We start from the raw sequence: 19,345 nt of genomic DNA, 5'->3' as shown, positions 1-19,345 counted from the left end.
TGGAAAGAGCCAGAAGGGGAGGATAGGCGAAAGCACACCGTATTAAAGGTGTGGAGATTAGACTTCTTCTGTTTTGTTCAATTTTTTAGTCCGCATGGCCACACAGCACCACGGTTTTCTTAATTCTGTTCAGTTGTCTGGCTTCTTTTGCACCGTTTATGTCTCTTATATTTCCCTACTTTCTCTCTTAAGTTAAAGGTATAGTCAGTGATTCTGGAGAACACTTGTCAAAACACTTTTTGTCCAAAATGGAACCCCTTTGTTTACATATCAGTCTACAGAAGCAATTGACACCATATTACAGCTCACACACAGTACGGACAGGTAGTGGATCATGAGGAGATATTCACTGATTTTGACAAAAAGTGACTTGACATCAAGCATTCTCCAGCTTATTTGGCCCCACGTTTAAGTAATCAATGTGTTAGTCGACATAATGATTTTTATGTCGATTTTTATGATTATGACCATAAAATCACATTGTGTTCTCGGTTCACTACTGAAAAGAAGTCAGCATGGAATGGACACATGAAACAGATAAATATAGCCTTTTTCAAATTCAACCAAAACCAGGGCAGGGTGTTCTGCTAGTGCAGACCAATGGCTCCTACAGTGGGAGTACTGAGGCACCCTGGGATACCGTCCTGCCCATTTACACATGTCTTGTCATGTCAAATGTGTGATATCTGGTTAAAATCAAGATGAGATGGATGACACTATAATTTACACTCAAAAATCCAATTGAAATCTGTCTTATTCTTCCCACGCTACATATAAATCGGTCAGCACCCATACTGTACAGAGGGATGTGGTAGGGCACCCAGAAGCCATCTGGTTTAAAGAAGAAGAAGAAAAAGATTACTTCTGCACTTTAGTTACAACAATACCATTTCAAGCACAACCTACTCTCCATAACCTCTAACAAACAGAGCTCTGTGGGTAATGTATTGTTGTGAGTGAACGCCATCTGGCTTTTTTTCAAGGTGCAGCTTCCAATAAGGCCTTCCCATACGCAGCACAGTTGTCTGTTTATGAACGAGTGCTTGGGAGAAAAGATATGCATCAATAGACAGATATTAGGAGAGAGAGAAAATGGCTATATTAACAAATACTTCAGGTCCATATTCCATCTGAAATATCCCATTTTCCTTCAAACAAGTGAAGTGATTCACACTCTCACATCTTCTCAAAAGGCAAACAAGACGTAGAGGAGGCACATTAGTCTGCGAGTCTCCATGAGATGACACTTGGGATCCAGAGAATCGCTATAAAACAAGTGGATTTGCGTTGAAGAGACTGACACATTCTCTCTTCCTGTGTGTACTAAGCAAACTGTATTGAAGTGATGTGTGGGTTGTGATGAGGCCTGCGTGTTAGTACGGTGTTGGAAACTGTACTGTTGCTGCTGCCACCGGCCTCAGTCGTATCCTTCCCCCACTTGATTGCAACCGTATCCTTCAGCAGCTCACAGCTTAGCAACACTTGCCAAAAGTAGAGCCACGTCCTTGCTGACTTTCTCTGCTAGCTCTCGGCCATAAACACTCCACTGAGGTTGCTTTTCCAGACCCTTAAATAATGTATGGAAACCCTGCGGGGCAGAGAGGGAGGGCGAGCGTGTGACTGCCTGTGTGTGCTATGTGCCATCACATACTGTGTTTTTCTCATGCTTACGAGACCTTCGTTGCTGTTGCAGGATTGCAGGCTAAATCCCACAGCTTTGCAGGGGCCTACTTTCAGTCCCCTAAATTCTAAGCCTTTCTTTTGTGATCAATGCGCTATAGGCACACACACACACACACATATTACCATAAAGCGGGGAACAATTTCAGCATTCTACAGTCCAGTAGAAATAAATGCTTGCAGATATATTAAGACAAACACAACACACATGTGTGCGCGCACACACACACACACACACACACACACACACACACACACACACACACACACACACACCCACACACACACACACTTTTCAGGGTGTTAAATATCCATGTGAATGCATCCATTGTTCACCTGAGATAAGACTTCTTAATTGGGCAAACTAAACGCAGTCAATACATGCTCCCATAGGCTGCAAAATGTGCGTGCCCCCCAAAAAAACAGCTTCTCCTAAGAATGATTCCTGAATTTAGAAGTAATTATAAGGAGGGATGCTTTTGCTTTAGCTGGGAATACTCAGCTCACAGTTGGCAAACCATGGATGACAACACTGCCCCCTATCAGTGCACATGTGTACTGATTTGCCCTGTGCGTTATACGAGCACTATCTGTCTGCAGCAGCCTGCCTCACTGTTGCTTGAAAATGAAATTCTCAAAGTTGATGATGTGTGGCTGGAGGGAAAAAGTCGGCCGGCTTGGACAGTATGTAAATAGTGTGTATAGGTTTATTTTAAACATATAGGGGCGGCGTGAACATTTCTGGACTTTGGAGATTAATATGTATTTTCTTCCCCCCTCTGTGTGAATTGGGCTTATATGAGGGATGTTAATAAAGGTGATGGAATGAAAGTGTGTCTGGGGGAGCGGATGCTGATGCTCTTAACTGGTTTTCTTCTACACACACGCGTGCACACACTCATTTCATCCTACGCTGCCCCATTTCACCACTGCATGTGCTCGGTTGAGGATGGGGTCTTCAAGCTCAAAATGCACTCTGAAATTTCCCCACGCAGGATTACAGGTTTCGGCTGCAGATTTTCAGCTATAGTCGTAATGCACTGCAGGAGAGGAAACAAATAACTGCTTTTTTTTCTCTGATATTTCAGAAAGAGTAATAATAATAGTTATTTTAAGAGTAAAGAGAGAGGAAGAGATGGAGAGAGAGAGAGCAGAGTAAAAAGCAAAGCATTTACCATTAAACACAACAAACCACTACTCCCAGCCCCATATGGCACTAATTTACCTCCATCCTCCCCCAGGGTTTTCAGTCCACACTATTGGTCCTCTCTGATCCCCTTTGCTTTGCTCTGACAGCCACTTTTCCTCTTCCTTCTCCGGCTCAACACTAATCCCCTCCCAGCTATAGAGACAGGATGGTTAGGGGCTTATTTACTCTTGTAAAAATACGTCTTTTTCACAGCTTCCCCTGAATCGACCTCATGCAGGAGGAGTGATGTTTGTGGTACCAGGGTTGTTTCAAGCCTTCAGATCAGTCTGTGAACTGTTTCTGATCTTTGAGCTGAGGTATGAACTCAAGGGCTATTTAAAGGTGCAGTGTGTAGAATTTGTTTGCCATTGTTTGGCAACAGACTTGGCAGAAATTAAATTAAATATAATATTCATAAGTAGGGGAGAGTGGCCTAAGTTGTGCATTTTGGAAGTTGTGCCACCCCTTGTTTCTAGAAAACCGTGGAAGAAATTGGAAATGTGACCACATATTTAAGAAGAGCCATCCATTTGACTCATCCTGTAAAGAAGGGAGACACAAGGAATAAGATATAAGCACATTTAAGCTCAAAAAACTGTGTTTTGCCTTTCAAAGTAAAATTTCCATGATCAAGGTTGTTTGATTATTGTGTCTGAACAATTATAGACAAGTTTGAAAACATTTGACACATGTTTTAGTGCTTTGGTATGCTACATTTTGAGTCTATACAGTTAGCACGATGTCAGCCCTAAATTGCTGCATCATGCTTATTATCCAAATTTCTGGGATTGGGGTGATTTGTGCCAAAGGGCCTGGGTGAGTTATAAGTAAGTAAGTAAGTCAAATGTATTTATAAAAGCACATTTATGACAGTTTGCACTGTCCAAAGTGCTGTACATAGTGCATTCAGTAGGTAAACAATGAAGGTAAAATAACAATAACCAAAATAAAAGACGTAAAGCCCATACATCCACATAAACACAGATATTAGTGCAGAGGTAAGATAGTTAATGGGGTGGAAACACCAGGGTGTACATATGGGTTTTGAGCCTTGATTTAAAGGCAGAAATGTAGAGGGAATCACATTTGTCAGGTGGCAGTTGGTTCCACAAGCACGGGGCAACTAGTGCAAAGTACATTTCTGAGAGTTGTGCCAGTGGCATGGCTGTATACGCTGGTCACCAAAATAAAGTGATTGTCTACAGTAGCTCAGAAGAGAGTGACATCTCAATTCCACTTAACGACACCACTGATGAGAGTTCAGATGGCCAGAAAGATGATGATGACTTTGTCATTGTGAGCTTTGCAGGTAAAACCATTAGATCTGCTAGGCCTTGTTTAAGAAAATTGTCCTTCAATCTTTGTCAACTATTTACTTTATTTACTTTAAATACACCTTAAATAAGTGATTGTCTAATGGATTTGTCTTGCATTACAGTTTATGAGATATATATATCAATGGCACAATTCACCCCATGTTATTCTCTCCAACCGCACAACTTACACCACACCAGGGGCAAGTTGTGCATCAAGACAACTTTTTTTCCGAAAGCTATATTTCTTCAACAGTTTGTTCCAGATCCAAATTTTTTATTGCCAGGGATGCACAACACCCTCAAATATATGTACATATTTGAGTTGGAGACTTTACTGTCAAGGCCTTACTTGAGGGTGTATTCACACTGGGAAAGTCCGCTAGTTCACTTGCTTTGGTCCAGACCAAATAGAGTTTAGATTTTTTTTGTTTGGTGTGGTCCACTTTCATATTGCCCCTTTTGCAAGTGAACCAGCATCACAAAGCAAAACCACACGTGATCTGAGGTCATTCATTCATTGGACAGACATTCTGGGGTGGAGAGAAGCAGGAAAAACAAAGTAAAAACTGCGAAATATATAACTGATACAATGTGGGGTTAAAAATAATAAATAAATAGGCCTACATCTAGCCTATAAATAAAATTAAAAAAACATAAAATTAGTGTTGTTTCATATGGTTATAATATGTAGGCCTGTGTCAATGTGTGGCTTGTAGCCTACGATGTGAAACATAATATTTACTGTATTTTTGCTGCTGGACGCGCAGCTCGCGAGGAATAGGCTCAAGCTGACACACAGCTGATTTAGCCGTGTGTCAGCTGAGTGTGAGTTCGGCGCGGCTCAGCTCCAAACTGACACGGGGATAGTATTGACGGTCCCGTAACATGGGATGCAAAGTAAAAACACGCACTTCATACAAAGCGCAGCGTGAACCTGTTGTCACTGTGCGGGAGACGCTCCCCTCTCCTTCATCTGATCGCTGAACACATCAGCATGTTTACGCGTCCTGTCTATCAAATGTAGGCTAATATATTCGCTCGGGTCTCCCGGTAAAACCACAACTAATCTTCCTAACAATGGCGACAACAACACTTTCCTATAATGTGAAGCTGACAGCGATTTATTAAAAAAGAAAAGGCACAGTGCTTCCTGCAATTGGGTCGGATCGAGTCCGGCCAAATTCACACCACAAACGAACTGCAGCAGAGTGCGTTTGGAAACGCACCGAGACTACCTCTTCAGCTGGGTCTCGGAGCGCTTGTTTGGTCCGCCCCCGAGTGCGATTGCTGTATTCACACCTGTCTGAAAGATGCGCACCGAAGGCGGAAGTGCATCTGAGTTCGTTTCAACTGAACTAAACACGGCATGTGTGAATACACCCTTAAAGTCACTTTGAGTGAAAAGTTGCACAACTTAGGCCACTCTCCCCTATGTCTCCATTGAGCCTGCCATGTTGCACCGCCATGTTTTATACAGTAGCTACATGGACAAACTTACCAGCCTTACGCGTTTTAATATAAAGGGGGTGTCCTGGCTAATAGTCACCTGTTGGAAGACAAGGAAGAAGTACCAAAGAATAAATAAATAAGTAGATCTTCATATCATATCATTTGATATTGATATTGTGTGTTTTGTATGAGGGGGAATAATGTTAACATAATGGCTGGTAATGATAGTTTAATTGGAGTTATATACAGTTATAAAAACAGTTGCAAACAGACCAGGTTTAATAAAATAAACATATATTTGTACATTTTGGACTATTTAATTATGAAAGAAGACCCCAAATAGACAAAACCCTTCAAATTGACCATTGCTTAAAAAAATTATGTTTTGACTGCAGTGTCAATAGCCTATGTAAACCCTACATTTTACTTCATACAGGCCCAAAAGTTTCATATTCGCTCTAGAAATATTAAAAGAAATGTGTTGATCATTAGCGAGTGATCCCTAAAAGCACCATGAATTGTTTATGGATATAAAGTTGTTGCACCAGACTGCACTCGTGTTTTACTCATCTATTATGAACGACTAGTTGATACATTCATTTTTACATCTGTTAAACAGTTATATATATACGGATATAGAGGGACTTTTACATCCCATATCGAAATTGGCAAACATACGTAAAGCTCAAAAAATGTATGAGCTAGTTTGTTGCCAACAGAATGAGATACTGTACGATAATACTGAGTATTGATCCATTTTCAACACTTTTGCAATGCTATGTGTAAATACCCACCTTTGATTAGCCCTTTCTCAAAGCTTTTTTTTTTTACTTACTCACAGCTGATATGAAGACTCGTTATGGTGGTTTAAGATTTCAGTGTTCCAGTTCCAGGACCTATAGGTATTGTGCATTGGGTCATACTGTATTGTCGTGTTTTAAATGGGCATTTAATGCAGCAATCATAGATCAGCTATACTTGGTCCGTCACATGTCCAAAGTCCACCAAAGTATTTTCAATGATATACCAGTACTTGAGTCCTGGTAGATTTGGTGATTTGACTGGTGGTGATAAAAGCAATTGTGATTCAATATACAGTAGTCTCATAATACCGTTTGTCAGAAATACAACACAGGAAAACCTGTTAAATAGCACACTGAACAGCATTAGCATACTAATACAAATATCCAATAAAAAAAAGTCTGTATTTTTTCATTTCGTTCAGTTGATTTCCAAAGTTAATCCATCATTAACTCTGTATCTGTACTTAACACTTGAATATATGTGACATTTAATTTAGGCTATAGAAATGACTGAAAACGGCTCCTAACAAGCTTTGATGTTTTTTTCTGTGTTATGAAAAACCTAATTTGACAAAGACACAAAAATATATTTTTTTATATACAGTATAGGGGAGAGCGGGGTAATCTGAGCCACTTTTTACTTTTGCTCCCCTCTAAGGGAGCTAAAATGATTTATCACTCAAATTTACACATTTCCCATTAATTCAGGATGTTTCCTAGAAATGGGCATTAGCAGAATCTTTTCAAGACAAAGGGCAGTGAAAATATGATTGTTTTAAAAAAAGTTGTCATGTGGCTCACTTTACCCCAGCTGTGGGGTAAACTGATCCACTTACTTTTTCCACTCTGAAACTACCATAACAACACATATCGTAACAGTAAGAATCCTGAAAGCTAGCCACACATTCCAGAACTAATGTCGGACTAGTAAAATAATGATGGGGTTTGGTCAAAGCAAATTTTCTAAACACTTGAAAGTAACTCTGAACAAAATCAAATACAACATATTATAATTCAAAAGGTTTTAATAAGATTCAAATGAAAGATATAACCAGTTAGATTAGAACACAGTCTGGGGGTCAGAACACAGGACCCTTAGAGCCAGCTAGTGTCTGGGGGTCAAAGCATAGGAAAATCAGAACCAGCGAGAACAGCCTGGGACTCAGAACACAGGAGAAGACCCAACTGGATTATAACATCAGCCTGTCATACTCTACAAATAGGCCTACTCTACATTCCAGCCCTGAAGGTTACAGGGAAAGATGAGAAGGTGCTCTTTCCGTGTGGTTGCCCCAGGTCGTCTTCCTGGTGTATTTCCTTGGCATGATGGCTTTTCTACAATGTGTATGACATTAAAATAAAACATATGTTATGTAATATTACATTAAAATATGTTTAAGACTAAACTTAACTTGGGCCTCATGGTGGGGGGAAGTGAGACAGTGCTTTTTTTTCCCCCACAGCATTTGGCTCACTTTCCCCCACCACCACAATTTGAGAAAAAACTACCTCTCTTAGCATTTCAGGCTAATCTTCAGTTATCAGCATCACATGGTTTCATATGTTGGTAGTTCATCAACACTTATGATATAAGTTGTTCTACGTGAATACATTTGCTTTGGCACAACATTTGATTAAGTTGACAGCAAGAAAATTTACTTTTACATGCAAAATACCTATTTTGGTGAAAAAAACATGCTTACCACAGCACCATGAGGTCCTCTCGTTCAGGGCCATGGGGAAATGAGAGGGGCTTGAAAACATATATCTCACATGACCACAAATGTTTTCCGTTGCCTAGATACAAGGGGTGGCTCAAATTACCCGATGCCTCAGATTCCCCCGTTCTCCCCTATAGTTAATAATTTGCCATACCATTCTGTTTTGGTATGACGTATGAACTTGCATTATAATAAGTGTTATGACAGTTTCCCAGTCTTCCTCTATAAAGTTCCCTTTTTGTGGTGGTGCTATGCTGCACACTCTTTTTTTGTATGGCAGCCATGACACCTGGGCCAATCAACTGACACCCTCTTCTCCTCTCAGCAATTAGAAAAGGCTGGAAAACGGTTACTGTTCTCTCCAATGTCCCGTTTGATTCTACCTCACCCTCCCGCAGCTTGTTAAATTACCATTTTACACATGAAGCTGAAGCCTCTGCCCAGAGAGTCCCTATGATACTCTATAAGGTCATTTATATACATGGCAACAAAGAAAAAAGTTGAGATAAAAAATGCATTCATGGAAATAGGTTTTTCACTTAGTGTTGGAACCATAGACAGAAGAAAGAGAGAGACGGTTGTTCATATATATGTATACAAAACTGTAGGTTGTTTATAGGCTACCCATAACCGACCCATAACAGATATCCTGATAATAATTTTTGTCTTCATTACTTCCACTCGTCCCTACCTTGTTCTCTCTTTCATCTGTTCCTGGACTATATGAGTTCAAAGCTGGTGTCTGCACCGTAGCGGAGGTGAATTGATTTGGCAATGTATTTTGATGTCAGGGCCTTGACTTTCCTTAGCCAGAGGGGGGTCTTTTTGCCTCTTGTATATCCAGTGTATTCACGTGAGGTGAAACAGTGCTGCCTAGAATCTCATTAGATTTGCAAAAACCAATATCTGAGCCTTGAGTGCCTTCAAGTGTTTCTGGACAATTATTTCTGTGGGGGGGGGGGGGAGGGCTACACTTGCGCCTGAATCTGATGAAAGGAAAATCTATCAATCCCACCCACAACCATTCCATATCCTCACCTCGGTTGATATTCACCCTCCCCCCCCCATTCTGCCACATTTTGATCGCTTCAGAACATTTCGAAGTGTACAGTCCAATTTCTTTCAATATGTCCAGGAAAATTATAGTTCACATTCATCAAGACTCTAATCTCATTTAGAGAAAGAAATGTTTAAAGAGAGAAAGAGAGAGAGAGAGAGAGAGAGAGAGAGAGAGAGAGAGATATGTGGAAGGATAAAGAGAAAAAAAATATATTGGCAAGTCAACAGTCAAAACGCACAAAGAGTTTTTTTTTCTGACATACTGTATGCTGACTGCCAACTTATTAAACAAAGCGCACAAGATCTGTGGGGCACGACAGTGACAGGCGGCAGAGCAACCCACTCATGGGATCACAATGGAAACGCAGAGAGCATAGTGCAACAGTAAACCCTCTTAGAAAAAACAAACGCGAGCTATGACAAATGCGTCCTCCAAATTGGTTGTTTTACACCACATTTTGCAGCATGCATTTTGTCAGATTAGCTGTAAAAGGCAAGGCTCAAAGGTAAGCCTGTTAAGTAAGACAGAATGCAACCTTTAATTGACAAATGTTAACTCACTTGAAGGCGGGTGTCTGTTGAAGTTTATAACTTTTGGATCTGCCCAGTGCCACTCTGGATCTGCCAACCAATCGCGTAACGTTTGGTCGTGACGTGTGTCATGCGCCGGCTACTGACTACAACTGAAACTGGCGTACGACCTCAACGTCATTGTACTCAGCCACTCCCTCTGTTTGCTGATTGGACCGTCAAAAATCTGGGCGGAGAAAACCCGTGAATATACCGCGGACCCAGACTGACTACTGAAGGGAAATTAAAATTGAGCGGAAGAAGGTAGGCAGGCGGTGCCAGGCTGCTTCCAACTGGGCCTGGGCCAAGAAAGTGTTCCGTGCAGGTAGGGAGCACTCACACTGGTCAAATGAATTAGATTTCAGCCATCCCTTGCGCTTGGGCACAGTACGGATTGTCTAGTGTGAGGTTGTCCTAACACCTAAAATATGTCATTACTATTCAAAACGCTTAAATGAATGGCTTTGTACTCACAAATGTATACTGCACCACTGTTGTATAGCAGATATTGTTGCAGTATGTGCAATTGTGCCGCTGGAAGGAATAGTTAGAATACATTAGTCAAGAATGTATGCACAGTGTTCGACGGAAGCGACCGGCCTTAATGACCTGGATCCTCTTGATTTCCAGAGGACACTTTTGAAGTACGTTGTGAATGTAGTGGACTACTCACAATCCACCCCACAATTTGAATTAATTACAGGCAAAGTGGACCTATTCCTGTGTAACTGTTTAAGTATTTTTTTTTTATTCTGTTTGACTGTTCTACTACTTTGTCCTTAAGTGGAGCTTAAAGGACAGTGAGGCCCAAAGTGCCCTATCCAATCCAGTTGTATCAGACAGCAGATAAAAAGGGAGACAGGGAAAGAGAAAAAAAGGAGGGGCGGGGGGCAGAAGTGAAGAGACTGTTAAATGCTCAGCTATCTCCAAACATGTCAGAAATAGGGAGCAGACACGGAGGAGATGGCTAGCAGAGAGGCAATCAATAAACTCTCACATTTCATACTGCAGAGAGAGAGAGAGCGAGAGAGTGTGTGTGTGTGTGTGTGTGTGTGTGTGTGTGTGTGTGTGTGTGTGTGTGTGTGTGTGTGTGTGTGTGTGTGTGTGTGTGTGTGTGTGTGTGTGTGTGTGTGTGTGTGTGTGTGTTTTGCAGGGGGGGTACACTTGCCTGCTGTGTGTATTTAAGTGACTGTGAGTGTGTTGGTTGTATTAAATTTAGAAACCTGCTCGTTGTAAGCACAAACTGTCACATGAACAGAGGACATACCCTACCCTGTGCCCATGTTTCTTTATTTCTATGTATGCATTATTTGACTCCTTCGGGCCCCTCTTTTGTGAGTGGAAAAAAACATAGCATCAGACTAAATTACCATACGTTCCGTGGTGCATTGAGGGTCCATAGGATCTCGTAAAGATTACGTCGTGTGCACTGAGACTGACTCTCTTCTTGCTCAGAAATAAGTGGGGGAGAGTTCACACCAGGGCGAATCTGTCTAGCGCACACAGGCATATTTTCTGCTTTGGAGCCGGCCTTATATACGTTCCATAAAAGTGAACTCATTCTCAAGTCAAACTTTAAGTATTCTGCAAGTGCACGTCATTAGCCGATTAATCTTCACCGCAGCCCACTCCAGAAAAGTGTCTCTACAGACGGCATGATAAATCAAGAAAGGCCTTGGTGCACTTCTTTCTGTGCACTGTAAGTTTTAGAAAGAGACTTGCTTGCTCGTGTCTGTGTTCAGCCATATTGATTGAACTGTCCGGGGGATACTGAGGACGGGTACATGCTGACACAGTTTTCAGGGTGGAATTTCACATTAAAGCCAATTAGTGGGTTTTCTCTTTGCCCATAGTCGGACTAAAGAGTGAACAATTATAACTTCTTCTGTTCCCGTCCCGACTGAATGTTTAATGAGGCGACGCCATCACCTGTCCTGTGTGTAATTGATTGCGATCGATCCGGTTCAGTGATGTCCTTGACTTTTTACAGTGTCTCCTATCTTTTTTTCTCTCCCTTCTTCCCCCCCCCCCTGCCCACACATTTTTCCCCTTCCCCTCCTCCTACTGTCCTTTCCATCTCCTCTCTCTCTCTCTCTCTCTATCTCTCTTTCTACAGGCCTGTAGACTCTCGCTGAAAACCTCCCGTAGTCCTTTTGCAAACTCCGAAAATGCAACAACTTTATCTCCCCTCGACACAACCCAGGCTTAGGAGAGCAGACCGGGTAGAACACAAAAAGAAGGTGAAGAAGAAGAAGTGAGAAGATGTCTTCTCGACAAATCGAACTACAAAAATAGACAAAGCTTCTTTTCTTTGTTTTATTCACGTATCCCCTCGCCACTCTCGTCCGCCCCATTCCCTCCATCTTTACTTTCCTGCGTTACACTCGTCCTCTCATCCCACCTCCTCGTGTTTTTCGGACAACTTTTTTCTCTCTATCTTTCCTCTAATCCCTCCCTACCTTCCTCCACCATCTGCTGTTTCTAATTTCATTTGTGAAGTTTTTCATTGTTTTCTATTTTTGGCACATGCAGTACACTGGCAGACAAAACACTGGGCGTCCGTTAAGCAGCGTGTGTGGCAACGCGCCGCATCTGCGAGGAGATACTTGAAACAAAATGTATACTGATATTGTAACAAAAACAGCTATCAATCAATCTCATAGTGGACCTCACCTCTTATCCTCTTGCCTTTTCCCCTTCATTTCAATAAAAAAAAAACTTTTGATCCAATGCCTCTTTCTCCCCTTAAACCTACCTCTATTTCTTTGTTTTATTATTTCGTCCCTATACTCCCTCCCTATTCATAGACGTTGTGACACTATCTATCTATCTGCTATCTATCCTTTCCTGTCTTATTCCATTCTATCTATCGACCTCGCTGGGACACGCGGCGAAAGGCTGAGCTAACTGTCCCGGTCCGAGGGAAAGAGCATTGACTTTTTTTGATGTGTTCCCTTTTTCTTTTCTTGTCACAGACTGTGTTTGTTCTTGTTTCCCCCTCTTTAAGCGGCGAGAACAAAAAGCCTGTTTCTTTGTCTGCAGTGGTTGTGGTGGTCTTTTTTTAGGACAAGATGGTAGCCATAAGCCTTCAAAGTCAGAAACTCTCTCTGGAGTCCTTTCTTCGATTTGCTTCTGTTTTTATTGCATTAGTTGTCATGGAGTGGAAAAAAAAACGGTATATCTTTATAGTAACGGTGTAAACCTTTAAAAAAAACAAGAAAAAAAAAAGTACTATTATATAAATATTTTATTTTTTACCATTGTATAAATATACGGTATGGATTAACTTATGTACTTTGATTGCAAGTTCTTTGGTCACCCACACAGTGAGTAAATAAAAAAAGGAAATCTTTTGTTTTCTTCTGTGAATTTTAGACACTATTTCTAATGCTATTGATGTGTTGACTATTTTATTGTAACATATTTTTTTTGTTTTGTTTGTTTGTTTGTTTGTTTTATCATATTGAAGTCTGTGATTAATTGCAGGACCAAGGGTATTGCTTTGATGACTGCCATTGTGTTAAGGTTTGTCTCCAGTCAATTTGCCCTTTTCCTGTTCTCTCTCCATTTGTCATTGCAAGTCACCAGAAGATGTTTAGGAAGATAAACAAAGGCTGTGGTTTTTTTTGGTGGATAGTTTGGCTTTTTTCTCTCTAGTGCTCCTCAACAGAACGTAGCGTGTATGGGCTTGTGTGGAAGACCACCTTCAAGAAAAAAATACAAAATGACATTTTGAATGAGTTAAGTCTGTTTTTGCACTAATTTAATAAAGCCGTTACTGAAAAATTCCCACAATGGTGTCTTGCAAATTGTTTACAATTAACACTAAAGGAATAAATGTCATCAACATGTTTGCATCATCTTTACAAGGTGGAGTCAGCGATTATGCTGGTTTGAGTTTAGAATAGAGTTTGCAATATGAACTTGAATTTTCATGCTGTTTTGCTAACTAGCGTCATGAGTTGTTTGTTTGATCCAGATGCTACATTTCGACTTCGATACTGATGCGTTGAATTAAGGGGTGTTTCATTTGGGGAACTCAGAGACCGTAAAATCAGCTTCTCTTTTAGGTTTCTGAGGTTACCAAGGCATGGCGTGTTTAGGACCACCCTCTCTCATTTATTTTGTACCCGCCATTAATCAGAACACTTGTAGCCACTTGTATGAGATGTGTGTAGCACTGTGTCACCTCCACCTATGTAACTATTCCCACTCTGGAATACCCAGTGAATCTACCTTGCACTCCGCTGTTGATATTTCCACACTGAAGCAGGCTCTGGTAACAGGATGTCCTCGGTAACACGAAAAGCCGCTTTGTGAATGAACCAACGCTGACGACTTCATCTGCTCCCACCATCTGAGGATGTGAAGACCCAGCAGATTAACTTTCCACTTGATTTTGAAAGAAGTGTCCCCACAACAGTTTGGGCAACACTTTCTCAAGAAGTAGGCTACAAAGCAGGATTACAAACCCATATGTGCTCAAGGGGTGGATAGATACCCGCTGCCAGTGACCCAAGTTTCACTTTGGAAGCTGCAAGTTTTGCCCTTTCATGTTGTTTTACTGTTTATTTTTTGCTGGTTAGCCTGTTGAACTTCTCGTTAACATCTTATGCTGCTGATTGCCACTGTTTCCAAAAAAAGCTGCTGTTGCTGCCGGACACGCTCTTCTTCATGATTTGTCATTCTGAAAGGCCTAACTGACAATAGACATTTTGAGAAGCTAATTCCGCTCTTCTGCGTTTGGTTATAGATTCAGGCAGCAATGTGTGACATCAGCCACTCACTTATTACGTGATTATCTGAATAAATATTACAGAGCCATTTTTAAACATAGTATTATAGTTACAGGGACTCCAACAGTGAACAATAAAGTCTAGACTAAAAAGCAGTTTTCGGCCCAAGCATCTCAGAGTGCAGTTATTTAGAAAAGCATGTAAAAGTTCAGGGAGTGTTTTTTGTTGTAGTCAACAAGATCATAACACTGATCCTATAAGAGGTACTTTAAGCATCAGTGAAACCAGCCTATAGAGACACTAACATTGGCCAGATTAGATACAGTAAAAGAGTTGTTGAAGACTGAACCCGTTTGGGAAGCATTTTGAATGAGCAGTCATGGTAAAGATGAGCATATTAGTGACACAGGAGGGTTTCAGAGAAAATAGATGCATGATGAAGCCAAAGAGCTTGGATTTCTCAATTAGTCTTTGATTCTTTAGATTTAATTGGAATCAAAGTAACAACAAACATAAGGATTGTTGTCACAGTAAGCATACTAATCCTCTTCATTATTTACCTTTACTTTGTTAGCATCTTAAATACACTAATGCAGACAGACTGTCAGGGCTGTGAAAGGCTGCTTATCCAGACGAGATGATAAACATGAATATAATACACTAATATTATGTGTGAATCTAATGTGAAAGTCAGCTACCAAACCATAACAGGTCATAATTCACCTCTGCGTCTACTAATCTTCAGTGGCCATGGATTTGCATGTATCGAGGTAAGAGGGCTTTAACTGGGACTTAACTGGGACCACAGACTTAAAGGATCCAATCCGTTAGACAAAAGCCAAAATAAATGAATGTTGCTAGGAATGAAGAGTGACTTCTGTGTGACATGCCATGGTGGTTGTAACACAATGAGCATTGATGGCCTTGAGAGGTTTGTATTCAGTATTATTTATTTATAACTAAGCTAGTGAGAGCACAGGTGTTTTAAGTAGTAACATTCATACTTCTTTAGGGTTCAACAGGGAATTAAGAACCATCTCAAGCTACGGGGCATTGCAGGGTGTGTGTGCGTGTGTGTGTGTGTGCGTGTGCGTATGCGCGCGTGTGTGTAGGTGTGTGTACATCGTGATTTAGTCCCTATATTGTTTGTTTCTATCGCACCAACTTTTCTACCTCAACCAACAGTGAAGAAATTGGACTTTTGTTTAACTATGTAATTTATAACTCTAAACCAATTATTGTGATTCTAATTCAAGTAGTTGGGGGTGGCTGTGACTCAGCCAATGATTGCAGGCTTGGAGGTTCGATGCCATCCTTCTGCCAAAGACATCAAATAAAAGCACTATATAAATGTAGTCCATTTACTTCATTCATTGTTATTCGCAAATTGAAAATGCACATAAAAGCTGTTGAATGATAGGGGAACTTTTCAACTCACAGTCCTAAAGGCACTCCACAAAATTGGCAAAGGTGCTAAGTGGCTAAAATGTAAGTTGCCCAGAATGCGCTAACAACAACAACAACAACAACAGCTTTTGAATCTATTGTAAAAGTGAATGTCATAGTTATTAACACATCCCTTATAATCACTCCCTTCATTTAACTCACGAAAAGTTATTTTCCTTCTTCCCGTTTTCTCTCTCTCTCTCTCTCTCTCTCTCTTTCTCTCTCTCACACACACACACACATTATGTATACAGAAGCAGCTGACAGCGGTTACAGGTAGGTTGTGCACCATTAAGCACTCATGCAGGGAATAAATGCCAGCTGGGAGGAGCCCCTTGAGTCTAGCATAGCCTGGACCAAAAACTATGACGGCACACACGGGGCCTTTCATACATTAAAGATTATATGCCAGTATGTCTCAACAAATTAATCAAGGCTGATGTGTTTCTCAGCCAAAGCTGTAATGTAATGCCCCATAAATAGTAGCCAGGTCAGGCCTGGTCATGGAAGGTGCCTCGGTCTTGATGTCCAGTGCAGTGGATCAAGGGTACACTTGGGCTTGTACAAGATGGAAGACGGTATGCTCAAAACTTTTTATTGTTTCTTGATTTTGATGATGTGTTTTTTTAGGTGCTAAAGAATAGTAAATGCAAAGTCAACTCTCCAACTTTACAAAGTCAGTAGCTGCAAGTATTGTACATGCAGTTTATAAAATAACAGTCCTCTTTTGGCTGTGTAGGAGTATGTCTCGCACAATGATACAAGTGAGCCTATACAGTACTGAAAGTCCTCAACCTCTGATTTCTTTGCTTGAGAAAATGAACGGAGTAATGAGTGAATAAGAGACAAAAGAGAGAGTGAGAGTATAAGAGGAAGACTGCTCTCTTTATCTTTAGACCATCGTTCTTCAGTTGAAAGGTAATGGACAAAGGTGACACAATGATTTTTATCCAGACAGGTTACTTAAGTTTGCATAAATAGTTACACTTTCCAGATAAAAGTTGAGGCAGTTATAATGATTGGCATTTATGGTTCATGCAGCAGTTCTTTAAATCCCAATTTCAGTTTGATGTAAAAAAAACTTTAAAAAATCCAAAGTCTGTTTCCTTTTTTTTTTCTTTTTTTCATACACATTTTTCAATAGAAATGTTTCAATACAACAATGAAAGACAAGCACATACAAAAGATAGAATAAGATAAAAAACAAAAAAACCCACACAAACAGACAGCCAGCACTCACTCAGTACAAAGGAAAGAAAATGTATCAATGCTTATGTCATGTTTATTAGACGAGATGACTACAAAAAAGTCCACTCAGAAATAGTCAGAAATGAAGTCCAAGAGTGACCGGTATCAGAGGGGATCAAGCCAGGCCTATAGCGATATTGATAGCAAAGACCCAGGATGTGGACACAACACAAATCAGTAGAATTTTGATAAAGAACCTCAGGATTCAATGTGAGGTCTTTCCCTCTTGATGTGTTCTATGAAAGGGCCCCAAATATTTTGAAACTTGGCATGGGAGGAAGACAAAGATAAGCAAATGTATTCAAGGTGCCAACAAAACCATATCATGTGAAGCAGGGAGGAGAAGATGACTTCCATTCTCTTAACTTAAAATAACCCACTTAACAAAGTCTGTTTTCATTTAATTATGACTTTCACTCAGTTTAATACTAGAGACTCTTCAACACACAGATTTAACATGGTATGTAAAGTCTGGATTTGCTTTTGGGTGTCAGCCCTCTATACTTGTAGCTGTCAGCTTTAATGAGCTTCATTAACTTTCATCAAAAAACTCCACACACTTTTCCAATCTACTTTTCCCAGCAGTGAGACTTAACACCCCTTTTGTTGTCCTTTGTGCATCACGCCACTGAGATTAGTTTATATTTGTTGGAGTTCTGTTATTGCCCCTCAATTATTCTGAAATGCCTGATTTCAACACTTTCTGGAACTGGAACTTACTGTTGGCAGTAATGTAACAAATAGCTCAACAGACACATTCTCAAAAAACTTAACTGTTTACATTCTCAGTCTGGTGTGGCTGTGGTGATTGCTGTTTTTTATGAACATGTGCATACACCCATAAGTAACTTGTATTAACCTGTGGCATATTCCCAGGAGTTTCTTATTCACCCACTTCCCATGTATAATTTCAGGTGTTGCATTGGGTCTTGTTTCCATTATGCTTATCAGTTTGGGCTCAATTGATTCAAGTGTCACTTTTCCTTCCTTAGTGTTTCATAACAGACACTAAGGGGCGAAATGCAGTTTATAAATGTTCTCTGTGACGCAAGTGATGACAAAGTAGGACAGGGTCAGTACTGAAGTGAAGGACAAACAGACACTTTAATGGTCACAATGGGTGGTTCGAAAGATGTTAACAAACTCCCCTTCACTTTTCAATGGCAGAAGAAAATCGGAAAGAAAATGGCAGGGGTGACTTTTCCTACTCCTCTCTGTGGTTTGAGAACTAAACCATCCTTTTGGTTTGGCATTTTAATTTCATTTCCTAATTAGAAGTGGCTAGAAGCCATATAGATTTGCATTTGTGGATGATTTCCTCCTCCCAGATCCCCTGTAACTGTAATTCTGGAAATGTCAATAGCAACCGTACTATCCAATAATAATGATACTAATATCCTCCATCCGCCATCTCCCACTCGACATTCAGACTCATTTATTCCCTCCTTGATGATCATTTGGCACCTATTAACACAAGATCCTCATCCGTAATGACCACTCAATTATCATTTTCACTATCATTCTACTTAGGGGCTTTGCAAGGTTAAGTAACGCCCTGAACCATGTGACAAACAGTTGAATGGGCCATTGGCAGATATTAGTGCTAATTATTACAGTAGCAATACATTCCACCAGGCCTCAAGGGGTCTCTTTATTATCTCCTTCATTCATCAACTATTATTTCCCCAACGCTCATCACGCCGATAACGTAGAATCACCTGCCTCAATCTACTGGCTATGTCACCATGATCATTAACAACAACTAAATACCCCCCCCCCTCCCCACATCACCAAGACTACCACACAATGATGCACACAAGTTCAAATATGTTGCACTCAAACTGTACAAAATACTTTAATAATAAAGGTTTTCGCCCTGCTAGAAGTAATGCTTTAGGAATGGCTTTCGGTCTACCCACCACTTTGGTCCAAACGGAAAAACATGTACAATTTGGTTCATGAACTAAGACCTAAAAACGAATACAATAAAAATATATACAGTATACTGCACTTTACATTTCCATCAACATCAGCTAAACAATGTGTTGTATGCAAATTAGCAATGTGAGCAGGCTCACAATTTAGATGTGAACATAGAAACATGATCTGCTAAACGTCAGCATGTTGG

General features: G+C 40.5%; 1 protein-coding gene across 1 annotated transcript in view; it reads left to right on the top strand.

The window, feature by feature from the left end:
* cdh13 (cadherin 13, H-cadherin (heart)) overlaps positions 1–12,524 on the top strand; it is a 357,669-nt gene extending 345,145 nt beyond the window's left edge. Inside the window, exon 14 of the mRNA XM_080027417.1 lies at positions 11,904–12,524. Within this exon, the coding sequence (XP_079883543.1) occupies positions 11,904–11,911 (8 nt within the window). The 3' untranslated portion in view covers positions 11,912–12,524. The remainder of the gene's footprint in view (positions 1–11,903) is intronic.
* The last annotated feature ends 6,821 nt before the right edge of the window (positions 12,525–19,345 follow it).

Source organism: Ammodytes marinus, assembly GCF_949987685.1.
Source record: "Ammodytes marinus genome assembly, chromosome: 5".
Taxonomy (NCBI): Eukaryota; Metazoa; Chordata; class Actinopteri; order Uranoscopiformes; family Ammodytidae; genus Ammodytes; species Ammodytes marinus.
Note: the sequence above shows the minus strand (reverse complement) of the source record. Positions and strands in the feature narration are given on the sequence as shown.